At 37.6% G+C, this 13,712-nt stretch overlaps 1 protein-coding gene across 3 annotated transcripts in view; it reads left to right on the forward strand.

Annotated features, from left to right (window-relative positions):
• The window catches only part of ANKIB1 (ankyrin repeat and IBR domain containing 1), a 161,676-nt gene that overhangs the window by 128,358 nt on the left and 19,606 nt on the right, over positions 1-13,712 (forward strand). For all 3 annotated transcript variants that reach the window (XM_069587360.1, XM_069587361.1, XM_069587362.1), the window contains 2 exons: positions 4,182-4,270; positions 12,587-12,717. In XM_069587360.1, the coding sequence (XP_069443461.1) occupies positions 4,182-4,270; positions 12,587-12,717 (220 nt within the window). The remainder of the gene's footprint in view (positions 1-4,181; positions 4,271-12,586; positions 12,718-13,712) is intronic.

Below are 13,712 nucleotides of genomic sequence, written 5' to 3' on the forward strand. Positions count from 1 at the left end.
TCTAGTTTTTATTAGTTTTTTACTCAGGATTAGTTTTTATGTTCTTTTATTCTTCCCCACCTCTCTTTGTATACTATAGGTAGCAAGTTTGGATTAACTGAAAATATGGAAACTAATAGAGAAACCTACCAAGATAGATTAGATTGTAAAACATACATATGCGTATACATACATGATGCTATAAGCTGTACATTTCTAGTGTAGTGTTTAGAGACATATGTCAGCTTACTCCTTCTCATACCCAAAATATAGGCTGGATATACTCAATCTCCATTGGAAACTATATGCCAAAATCACAGGCCCTACTTGGAATTTTATCCCAGTTTAAGGGGTCTGTGAATGGCCACGTGGATTTAAGATGACGCTTATTTACTCCTCCTGGTGGCAGGATGGTAGGACTAAGCAAATAGTTTCATCATTTTCTAACACAGCAATTTAAGACTTAACCTTGTTACTTTTTAGTTTTGAAATTCCCTAAGCTCTAAGATTGATATATGTAGGTATATGATATATGTATTTGCTAGGATTTTTCTGTTGCTTCACTTCTCTGACCATTAATTGGCATTTTTTGTTTTTACATAGCTTCCTACTCATATTCACTGACTATATTTAGAGCTTTGCCTGTAGTCAGAAATTCTAAGAAAAAAAGAAGTTCTAAGTAGAATTCTGCTGCCCTTATCTCGTGTTTCAAAGACAAAAAATCTGCCTCATGCAAAAGGAAGCTTTGCAAGAGAGATCTTTATAAAATAAAAGCATGTGATTCAGGGTTTGCTTCTTTCTTTCTCCCAAAAGTTCAAAAATATTGTCTAAATATGATTGCAAAAACCATCAGAAATTCCAATAATAATTTCTTCTTTTTAAGAACTGAATGTGACAGAATCAGCTGAGAGCTGTCCCCAGGATATGTCTGCCTGGATAGAATGAATATATTCATTGTTAGGAGGGAAGGTGGGAGTAGGCATTTTTCTTCCCACCACAGGATAGCCCTTTCTGTTCTAACTTGTTCACCAACAAGTTCTGTGCCCTTAATAACTGAACCTAGAATGCTTTCTGCCACTAGCCTATATGATGACAGTTTGTCAAAGTATTTGCCACCAGTCATTGGTGTCTTGGTTAACCCTTTCTTCACGAATTTAGCTTTCCAGTATCTGCAGAACTTTCCAGTATCTTCATTGCTTCTATCAGAATACTCTCTCTTCCTACACATGGCGAGATCTAGATTATCAGTCACCTATTAACGTCTGACAACATTGTCATTACTGTGCTTTGCAGAAGTTCAGCCTTGTTTTCTCTTATGCCTTAGTTTTCAGAGAAACTTAGTAGTATTCAATGGCAACATTTTCTCATTCGTGGTTTTTGCTCTAGCTCCTCCTTTATTTATAAGCTTCTTTTTATACCCACTCTTAGCATTGCATTGTAAAGTGGTAGAAACTGTGCCAACGGGCTGTAACACTCAGACATGATCACACTGATTAGGCTAACCATTGAGGAAGCACCTGTGCCCTCCTGTGAGGTTCTGGAAAAGAAAAACTGATACTGCCCTCTAATGCAGCATGGCCTCAGTGAGCCAAGCCCACTAAAAGGCCAAGTACGGCCTTTTGAAGACATGGCATTCATTTTTTTCAGACTCTATTTGGAAGCAAAGGACTTCTTCCGCCATTTTTTTTTTTCTGTCAGAAAATGTGCTGACAGCACAGTCAGTCATACTGATTCTACTAGAAAAAAAATAGTGAATATCCCGGGGGAGGAGGGAAATCCTAAACTTATTGAAAATAATTTATTTTACTGACTTCATTTGTTTTATTTTAGATATTGCAGATTTGTAAAATTTCTGCACTTTGGTTTTTTATGTTCATTTGGGTTTTTTTGATGATTCATGAGAAATATAGATTCTATATTCCATTTTCAGACAACACATGGAAATACTCTTCTTAGATCTGTGGCGTATTTCTTACTCTAATATATGTGTCAAATTAAAATGAACAGTTATCACAGATATCCCTTACATTTCTGGAAAGCAGAGTTGATTTTAATATGTGCTAAAATATATACTGAATACATCTACTTCTACTTTTAATCAACGCAGTATTTTTTTAAAGGTTGTTAAATTATAGCTAAGTAACTAAGGATCTATATAAAACCAGTTTTGGAAGATTTCCCAAATACCAGCTATGGTAATAATCAGAAATCTAAGAAAATTATTCTTTCAAGATGTACATAGTGATCTTTTCAGGTATACAATTTGATGGCATTAAGTACATCCGGTGTTGTGAAACTGTCATCCCATCCATTTTAGAACATTTCTATCATCCCAAACAAAATCTCTGTAAGAGATTTCTCTAGAGATAATTTCTCTAGATTATCTCATTTAGATTCTCCCATTAAGCAGTAACGCCCCATCCTGCCTCCCTGCCACATCTCCTGGTAACCATCATTCTACTTTTCGTCTCTATGAATGTCCCTGTTCTAGTGGAGTTGGACAGTATTTGTCCTTTTGTATCTGGTTTATTTCACTTAACATGTCGTCAAGATTCTCTCCATGTTATAGCATGTATCAGAAGCTCATTCCTTTTTATGACTGATATTTCATGTGTGTGTGTGTGTGTGTATATATATATATATATATATACACACCTTTTTATGACTAATACTTCACTGTGTGTATATATATATGTGTATATATGTTAATTGTTTATCCAGTCATATGTCAGTGAACAGTCTAGTTCCCATCTTTTGACTGTTGTGAATAATGTGATGAGCATTGGCATAAAAGTTTGAGTCCTTGTTTTCAATCCTGTTGAAACGAAACTCTTTGAGGAACTATACCAAAGTGTTTTCCGTAACATCTGCATCATTTTACATTCCTACCAGCAATGCACAGGGGTTCCAGTTTTTCCACATTCTTCCATACACTTGTTCTGTCTTGTTTTTCAAAAATAGTAGCCATGGATATGAAGTAGAATTGATACATTCTTAACACAGTGGAATGTTACCTCATCATTGTTTGTAAGACTCTACCTGTCAGTTGGCATGTCTTCTTAACAAAGCTAAATTGTAAATAAGATTTTTGTTTAAAATGACACTGGTGATGATAATGGTGATGTTGGCACCTATAGATTGCCTTTTTCTTTCCCCAAAATGATGTTTTGTTATTAACTGTAACAATTTGTCCTATAGAGTATAATATATTGAATTAAACAATTTGTAAAGGCTCTATGTCATTTTTAATGTTTGACATTTATATGCCTGTAGAAAGAATATATAATTAAGTTACAAATGATACATTGATACTGTTTTTATTATTTAAATCAAAATTTGCCAAATGCCAGTAGAACCGAAAATCAGGATTTGTCAAACACTTGAAAGTAAGTTAGATTGCCCTTGCTGTGACTTGGGAATTCAGAGGTAAAAGTAGTGACAAGAATGTAATGTAAAATAGTACTTCCCAAACTTTAAAATGCAGAAGGGTCATATGGTGATTTTGAAAAGAGGCAGATTCTAATCAGTATGTCTTATGCAATCTGCTCCTCTGCAGGTAAACAAGCTCCCAAGTAATGGCAGTGCTGTTCCCCAGGGGAACACACTTTGAATTGCAAACATTTAAATTGTTAGTGAGACAGAACTTAACTGATAAAAATATCTTTACCGCTCTTAAGGCCTGCCTGCGTGCTACGTCACTTCAGTCGTGTCCAACTCTTTGCAACACAGGAGATGTAGGTTTGATCCCCGGATGAGGGAAATACCCTGGAGAAGGAAATGACAACGCACGCCAGCATTTAGAAGGCAAGAATGCGGGAGGAGGTTGTCATTTCCTTCTCCAGGCTGTCTTCCCCACCCAGGGATCAAACCTACATCTCCTATGTCTCCTGCATTGGCAGGAAGATTCTTTACCACTAGCACCACTTGGGAAGTTAAAGGACTAAATTATAAATATTAGTTAATCTGTTTAGAGCTTTTTAAAATGTGTGAATAAATGCACTGCTGAAGGAAAACTCTGGCCTAGTGTTGCCGAGCTGTAGAGTCATGCTTGCATTCCTCTGCTGAAATGCTTCATCTTTCAGTGGCTGCTGTGCCTCAATGTTCTCAACTTTACATTCAAAACAGTACTTCCCACCTGCTCTTTTATCTTGATGTTGATGAAGAATGTTTTAAAATTGCCTTTTCCATGTTTTCCTCTTCAGGGAGTGCCTTGGTGAAGCCCATGAGCCTTGTGACTGCCAAACGTGGAAAAATTGGCTACAAAAAATAACTGAAATGAAACCGGAAGAACGTAAGGGGAATTTTAGATAGCTGTGTATTTTCTAATAGCATTCCAAAGATAACGTGGTCCTGTTTCTTAGTCTTCGTTTCTAAAGTTTTCAAGTTTGTTAATGCAGAGCTCCCCTTTTAAATCCTCTAGCCAGTATCATTTTGGAGATCTCAGGGGGAAGCATAGACAGGTTCCATGTTTCTAACAGACTTATTAGGACTCCAAGGTAAACAAAGTCACTCTAAGTTCTGCTCTTGTAGTCCTTCCCTTTTATCCTGGAGTGAGCTCACCAGCTTTTCTAGACTTCATGGGAAGAAATGCATGGTCTGTACTGAGAGGAAGCTTCCAGTGGAGGGTAAGGCAAGTCAATTTCTTGCTATTATGTGGTTCTGTAGATTTACTTAGATTAAATACGATGTCTGTTTGACTAGTTTTTAATGCGATGTCTCTAAGTATAGTATCTCTGTTCATCCTCACAGAAATGCTATGAGACTGATGGCAGTTATGCCATTGCACAGATAGGAAGCTAACAGATTGGATTGAGTGACACAGGGCAATTAGAATAGGTTTGAATTAGCCTTCCTAATAGCAGTTTCTATGTTTGACAGATAAATATATCTGCTTTGCCATAATTTTTTACCCCGACGTATTTTATGACAACTGTTTTCTTTTAAATTAATATAAATTAAAACTCATTTGGAGTTTTTTTACTTTTTTAATATTGGAGTTTGAGGTATTACGAATCAGGATTAAGAATTCACATGGTTCATCTACACGTATTATGAGCAAAGCACGTAATAAAGATGACATCAGTCTCCAGGGAGTACAGAGGCTAGTAGGGAAGCAGTCAGATATTACAGTTAGCTGTCATATGGTAGCTAACATAGTTAGGTTAGACAAGAGTACAAAAACAACTAACTAGGTTGGGGACAGAGGTTGTTACGGAATCCTCCTGACAGCAGCAAGATATGAATTGAGTTTTAGCATATCTGCAGAGGCATATATGTCAGCAGCTAAAGCAATACTGGAAGAGGCTGGCTGGCAGCCTTGAGTTCCTCAGGTTTGTATTACTATTATATTGGACAGTATACCATTGCCTGAGAAATGGTTCTCAGCATTTGATATTCACAAGGTGATATTGTGCACCAGCTCGGGATTATTCAGATCCATGGAAAAGAGACAACTTCGGTAGACTAGAATACCAGTTTATTAACTGACCATGAGAACGATCTCTTTGATGTGTTGAGAAAATGCATGTCCCCTAAACAGGAGCAGAGGCAACTGGGTAGTCTTAGGACATTTTATAGTGATATCTGATTAACCATTGCTTTCCTAAACATTGATCGTTCAGTCAGATATCTTCTGAATACCTGCTTCCCAAATCAGGAAGGTTTGTGTAGATTGTTCTTGGTCCCCTGGTTCATTGTCTCTCTCCTCTGTGTACCAGGGAGACTGTGTCATTGCTTTCTGGTTACCCGTCCATTTTCCCTGTTCTCCATCTAGGTGTAGTATGTCTGTGTGTGAGAGTTCCATAGAGAGATTAATACCATTACCCGCCAACACATTTAAATATGGCAAGATGATTGGATTTTGCTTTCTTTTCCTGCTTCTGACACCTGGAAACATATATATTTCCATTAGAGATGGCTTTCTATTGCCCACCCACCTGCATGTCTTTATACATTCTGTGGAGTTTAAAATTAAGGTCCATGGGAGAAATTTGCAAAAGATGAGGCTGGAAAGATAGGTGTTGCCAGATTGAAAGAGTTCTTGCCAAATTGTCTTGAGTTTATCCTATTAACAGAATAAGCCATAGAATGCAGTGTTCAAGTAGGAAAATAGCATGGTTAAAGATATTGTTTATTTGATAACTGATGACTAGGAGTGATAGACTGAAGGAGGGATAGACCAGAAGTAGGAAGGTGAGTTTTTAGTTTGGGTGAGAGATAGATCATGATGTCACTGGTTAACTTAGGAGATTCAGGTAGAGGAATAACCTTCAGGGGAAAATAATGAATTTTGTTGTGGCCATTTTGCAGTCAAGTTACTTGCAAGACATATGTGTGGAGATGTCCAGTGGATTTTAACAAGCGCCTGTCTGCAGCTTAAAACAGATGCTGAGAAAACTTAAGAATAATTTGTTGCCTTTAAATGATGTCTTCATTATGTCTTTAGCATTTATTTAGTGCTATTTTATGGTAGAATACAGAAATAGAATGCCCTCTATGCTCTTGAAATTTACATTTTAGAGATGGAGACAGCTGTGCACAAAACTCAGAACAATAAGTATTAGAGATGCTGTTAGAGAACAGTATACCTGTGACACATTGTGAGGGAGAGGAGAAACAAAGGAGGGGATTAGTTAAGAGATCATCTAGGAGAGAGGTAGGGAAAGCTTTATAAAAATAATTGATGCCTAAGCCATATCTTGAAAGGTGATAGATGTTCTTCACACAGACGAAAATAAGAAGGGCTCATAGTGCAGTAGGGCTATGAACTAGCACAGCATATCCAAGGACTGCAAGCAAGTCCCTTTAGCTAGTACAAACATGCAGTGAGAGATGAGATTGCGCGTGCAGGGGTAGGGTTGTGTGTAATGCTGGGAGGTCTCACTTTATCCCAAGATGCCAAAAAGGAGTTTTAAGGAAGGACATGATAACTGAAGATGTTTGCTTAGAAAAATCAGTCAGGTGCAAGTGTGGATGATGAATTAGGGACTAGGTAAGAGCACTGTTTCTGCAGTAACTTCACAATGTACAGCTAAGATGATATAAGGACTTGAACAAGACAAGCACCACACTTGGGAGGGGAAAGGCATATAGAAGAGAAATAAGATAACTTCACTTTATTACATTTTTAGTCTATTGTACCTGCTAGCTGCCTAAAAGAATTAATGCACTATAAAAAGTAGTACAATATATTATTTAATTCTTGAAAGTAGTCAGAAGTATCTGATTTGAGATATAAAGCAAGTATTTTGAAATGGGTGAGTATTTTTAGTTATGCCTTGACAGTGTAAAGTTGGATCAATCATTCCACATCCATGAATAAGTCTTATTAGGGAAGGGGAGAGAGAATGACCTGGGTAGTCAGTACAGCTTTTTGGTGGAACTGTGACAGAATATTCTTGCATAAGACAAAGATCTGGATAATGAAGAGAGAAGACAAATAGAATTAGAAAATGGTGCACACAGTATATACATGGCTGTCTCTGATACTCAGATAGGGAGACCTCAAGTTAAAAACTGAAGATCACCCTCACAGAGTCCCAAATGGTATCTTATTTCAGAAAGATGGAGGAACTTTAGAAAATTCGATAGGAAGCAAGAGACCCAGGACACCTGCAAGTGGTCTACTGTAGAGGGAGCCACCACCAGGACTGCAGAGAAAATTCCCTGTTGCTAAGAAAGCTTTCTCACTGTCCTGGTGCATGCTCACCACAGTGAAAGCCAGTGGTGACCAGTACACTCTTAATGGCCACTTTTAAGCATGTGAAATTTATGGTAAGACTTAAAGCAAACAATAATAGGCCAGTTGTAATACTTAAGTAGAACATCATCGTTAAATATACTAACACAAAAATAATACTCTAAAAAAGGAAAGTTTGATTTACTACTGTGTTGGGTTTACATATTAGTTTGGGTCAGGGTCACATATATTTGGCATAAGAATTTTCAACAGAACTGGTAGATTCATGAGATTGTTTTCTCCCTTATCCCTGGTTTTCCAGAGTCTTTAAATTACGAGACTTAAAAGGAGTGACAAATTCTAATTGATGGGAAAATACTAGAAAATATACTGAGAAAATTAATTCCATATAAAGTTGAAACACTGTCTTTGAGTACCGAACCTACCTCTGTTGTAGCTAATCAGAGCAAGAAACAGGAATCATTATATTGTCTGTGAAATGATAATTTATAAAAATTTAGCACCAGCGTTTTTTCGTAGTACACATAATAATGGTTACTAAATGAAATTCAAATAGTTTTTAAGAATTCAGTCTTTAAAAGCAACTTAGTTTTCACTTACGGGTGTTGATTCTATTACTATATTGTTATACTGTAATACTTGATTAAATGAAGTTAATTTTTCTTACAAAGAGACTGGATAATTAAGGAAAGAAGATCAAGATCAACATGTAGCTGAAAAATGAGTTTGAAAGTGTGAGAGGGTGAAGAGGGCTCACCAGGTAGACTGAAGGGACCTTGTATGTTGTAGATATTGAGAAAAGTATATACAAAGGGCAGATGTCTGAAATGAGCATGTTCAGAGCACTGGTAGTGAAGGCATTTTTTCTAGCACAAGGATTTTTTGTTCTGATAGTCGATTATTTTCTGAACACCATTCACTTCATATAATCCCCTAGAATGCAATCAGAAACTAGCATTCTTTCTCCAAGGGTATGAGAAAAAAACTGTTATGTTGCAGGCCACACAGCTGCTTTGTTTAAATGTCTTTGTGCTTTATTTATTGTAACAATGGACAATAAATGTCGTAAGAATATATTAGAGCCTCTGAGCTAAAAATAATGTTGTTGCTAAATGGAGGAGAAAGTCCACTACTTTTAAACAAAAATCAGACATTGTACTTAGTAATTAGGTTTTCTAGCAGTACCTTTTGTAAACAGCATTACCTCCAGAGCTGATTAGTAGCCGCTAAGGGTAGTAACTTTACACATGGACATCACCAGATGGTCAACACCAAAATCAGATTGATTATATTCTTTGCAAAGATGGAGAAGCTCTATACAGTCAGCAAAAACAAGACTGGGAGCTGACTGTGGCTCAGATCATGAACTCCTTATTGCCAAATTCAGACTTAATTGAAGAAAGTAGGGAAAACCACTAGACCATTCAGGTATGAACTAAATCAAATCCCTTACGATTATACAGTGGAAGTGAGAAATAGATTTAAGGGACTAGATCTGATATACAGAGGGCCTGATGAACTATGGACAGAGGTTCATGCAGTTGTACAGGAGACAGGGATCAAGACCATCCCCATGGAAAAGAAATGCAAAAAAGCAAAATGGCTGTCCGAGGAGGCCTTACAAATAGCTGTGAAAAGAAGTGAAGTGAAAAGGAAAGATATAAGCATCTGAATGCAGAGTTTCAAAGAATAGCAAGGAGAGATGAGAAAGCCGTCCTCAGCGATCAATGCAAAGAAATAGAGGAAAACAACAGAATGGGAAAGACTAAAGATCTCTTCAAGAAAATTAGAAATACCAAGGGAACATTTCATGCAGAGATGGGCTCGATAAAGGACAGAAATGGTATGGACCTAACAGAAGCAGAAGATACTAAGAAGAGGTAGCAAGAATACACAGAAGAACTGTACAAAAAAGATCTTCATGACCCAGATAATCACGATGGTGTGATCACTCACCTAGAGCCAGACATCCTGAGATGTGAAGTCAAGTGGGCCTTAGGAAGCCACTGCAAACAAAGCTAGTGGAGGTGCTGGAATTCCAGTTGAGCTATTTCAAATCCTGAAAGATGATGCTGTGAAAGTGCTGCACTCAATATGCCAGCAAATTTGGAAAACTCAGCAATGGCCCCAGGACTGGAAAAGGTCAGTTTTCATTCTAATCCCAAAGAAAGGCAATGCCAAAGAATGCCCAAACTACCGCACAATTGCACTCATCTCACACACTAGCAAAGTAATGCTCAAAATTCTCCAAGCCAGGCTTCAGCAATACGTGAACCATGAACTTCCAGATGTTCAAGCTGGTTTTAGAAAAGGCAGAGGACCAGAGATCAAATTGCCAACATCTGCTGGATCATCAAAAAAGCAAGAGAGTTCCAGAAAAACATCTATTTCTGCTTTCTTGACTATGCCAAAGCCTTTGACTGTGTGCATCACAATAAACTGTGGAAAATTCTGAAAGAGATGGGAATACCAGACCACCTGACCTGCCTCTTGAGAAACCTATATGCAGGTCAAGAAGCAACAGTTAGAACTGGATATGGAACAGACTGGTTCCAAATAGGAAAAGGAGTACGTCAAGGCTGTATATTATCACCCTGCTTATTTAACTTATATGCAGAGTACATCATGAGAAACGCTGAGCTGGAAGAAGCATAAGCTAGAATCAAGATTGCCAGGAAAAATATCAATAACCTCGAATATGCAGGTGACACCACCCTTATGGCAGAAAGTGAAGAGGAACTAAAGAGCCTCTTGATGAAAGTGAAAGAGTAGAGTGAAAAAGTTGGCTTAAAGCTCAGCATTCAGAAAACTAAGATCATGGCATCTGGCCCCATCACTTCATGGGAATTAGATGGGGAAACAGTGTCAGACTTTATTTTTTTGGGCTCCAAAATCACTGCAGATGGTGATTGCAGCCATGAAATTAAAAGACACTTACTCCTTGGAAGGAAAGTTATGACCAACCCAGATAGCATATTGAAAAGCAGAGACATTACTTTGCCAACAAAGGTCCGTCTAGTCAAGGCTATGGTTTTTCCTGTGGTCATGTATGGATGTGAGAGTTGGACTGTGAAGAATGCTGAGCACCGAAAAATTGAAGCTTTTGAACTGTGGTGTTGGAGAAGATTCTTGAGAGTCCCTTGGACTTCAGGGAGATCCAACCAGTCCATCCTAAAGGAGATCAGTCCTGGGTGTTCATTGGAAGGACTGATGCTGAAGCTGAAGCTCCAGTATTTGGCCACCTCATGCGAAGAGTTGACTCATTTGAAAAGACCCTGATGCTGGGAGGGATTGTGGATAGGAGGAGAAGAGGACAACAGAGGATGAAATGGCTGGATGGCATCACCGACTCGATGGACGTGAGTTTGAGTGAACTCTGGGAGTTGTTGATGGACAAAGAGTCCTGGCGTGCTCTGATTCATGAGTTTGCAAAGAGTCGGACACGATTGAGCAACTGAACTGAACTGAAGGGTAGTAAGTTCCTTCTGAAACTCCTGTTTTCCACCAAATTATCAAACAATTCTCTGCACCAGCACTCTAATGAAACCATCTTCCCAGGTGGGTTTAGAAATGGAGTGGAGTCTGAGCAGTTCATGGCCGCAGTTGTTTCTCTCTGCTGTGTGGAATAGCAGCGCTTTGCAGTAGAGCAGTAGCTGCTGTTCTGTTGTTGATACAAACTTAAGTAGATAGGTACGAAGGGTTCCATGTGGCAAGACACCATCAGTAGGCTGCTGATGGTGCTCAGCACTTCCAGTTCATATGCAGAACTAATTCCCAAGGGTCAGACCATGCAAAGCTTTGTCCCCTTCCCTCTCCAGGGATTTGAATCTGGGAGTTGAGTGACTTTTCTTTTAGACTTCAAAACTTAGAGTTGATTTCTCCCCTGCTTTCAGTAGGGCTAACCTCTTACCCCACCCTTTCTAGACAATCTGCATATAATAAGGGCCTTAATAGAAGGGACCACTCTCAAGAATTTCACAGTGATTTTCAGAATCTCTTTCAGTGAAGAAAAGGTAGAACTTTCCTCTGTACTTGAAGTTAGAAAGCAAACTTGAGTACTAACAATCTTGCAGGAAAAAATAAATTTTAAATTACCCATCTGCCACTCTCTCCAGCCCCTAAATCTCTCCGTAGGTGGTGGTGGGGATTTATAGAATATAAAACGTAAAATGTAGAGTCTTTGAAAACACTAGTGTTCTTTAAGATTGCAGATCTCATATTAAAGTAGAATGAATAGTTTATAAGATGGTGAAGAGTATAAGGTTGGTGTGGGGATAGCAGGTGGGAGGACCTTGCCAGGTAGTCAGTTGGTGGCCAAGTCATGAAGGCCGTTGTGTTCTTTGCTAAAGAAATTTGATTAATCTTGTAATCAGTGAGGAACAACTAAAAGATTTAAAGATTTGTATTTTTAAAAGATCACTTTACAGAGGCAATTTAGTGTGGGTTTGGGGGATGAGGGAGAAAGATCTGGGGAGATAAGCTGGTTTCTGTGTTTTAATTGTCTAGGCAAAAGGTTCGGAGGATCCTAGCTGGAAATGGAGAGGAGAAGGATATGAAAAAGTAAGAGAGAGAACCCATGGGATACAGCATATGAGGCAAAGAGGAAGATGTCCAAGGATCATGTTCTTCCTATATTGATTCTGGGTGGATAATCAGTCATTTACCAGGAAGGAGATAGAGAAAGAAGATTTGGGGGAAATAATGAATTTAATTCTAGACATGTTGTTGGATTCATTTTTAGTTTATCTTAAATAATCATGGATTAAAACTTTGCCATAGACTCTGGTAGGAAAATAAATATATATATTTAAAATTGAGAGGCAACCTGCAAAGAAAACTTTGAGTGTTTTTCCATTTGAAGTTGTATACTAAATTGTTTATTTTTGTATTTGTGCTTAATACCCAAAGTTGTGGGAGTCAGCGAAGCTTATGAGGATGCTGCCAATTGTCTCTGGTTGTTAACTAACTCCAAGCCTTGTGCGAATTGTAAGTCTCCAATACAGAAGAACGAGGGATGCAATCACATGCAGTGTGCTAAGGTAAGTTAAAGAGGATTGTACTTGCTTTGCAGTTAGAACCGTAATCTGATTGTGAATCCAAAGGACAAATACTGTAAGCATAAAAACCTTATCTTTCAGAGTGACTCTAGGAGATTGTATTCTACATTCTTTGTTAATTAACATAAATGTTGATTTATATTACTAAATTTTATAATCATAGTGAATGTTAAAAGCAAAGGTAAGGACTCAATGGTCCTTATCCAGTCAGAAATGCCGGAGTCCATGATCCTGAGAGAGTTCTGTATATATGTAAATGTGTAAATGATCAAGTGCTACCTTAACAGAGATGTTACAAAGCCTATTTTGGAGCATACTGCTTAATCTCAAGGTTCAAATCAGGCCCCAAGCGAACCCTTTAAGCCCAAATTTAAATCCTGTATAAGAAAAGTGCCCAAAGCAGTGTGCAGACTTTAGGTTTGCCAATACAGTCAATTAAATAAGTAACTCATTACTATATTAAAAGTGAAAATGTCACTTGGCTAAAAATTAATAATTACTTTTAAAAGGCTACCCTCCTGACCTAGTTGCACAGAAAGAAACTACTATATTTAAAACAAATATTCTAGAAGTTAAGAATATTTTATTAATCCATGCCTACTTTCATGACCATTTTTGTTTAATTGTACTATCTCAGTTTATTTCCTTTTCCTTGGAAATGCCATGTATATAAAAATATTTATTTGAAATTATTGAGAGAAGAACAATATAATTATTCTGATTTAGGATGTGAAAGAAACCGATACAGTTAAGATTTTGATAAAATACATCAATATCTTCTCTAAGTACTTATTGATTTTTTTTACCTTGAAGCTAATAATCATTATTACTATGACTTCAAAAATAATGACAGTTGCCAGATGGTTTTATATTATAATAAATTAACATGAGTGAATTGTCTTAGTGAGACAGCAGTGATTTCCTCAGAAGAAAAACTTTCTACAGTGTTTCGAATGCTCAGGAGTACTTGTTAGTTC

Source organism: Ovis canadensis, chromosome 4, assembly GCF_042477335.2.
Source record: "Ovis canadensis isolate MfBH-ARS-UI-01 breed Bighorn chromosome 4, ARS-UI_OviCan_v2, whole genome shotgun sequence".
NCBI classification, from domain to species: domain Eukaryota; kingdom Metazoa; phylum Chordata; class Mammalia; order Artiodactyla; family Bovidae; genus Ovis; species Ovis canadensis.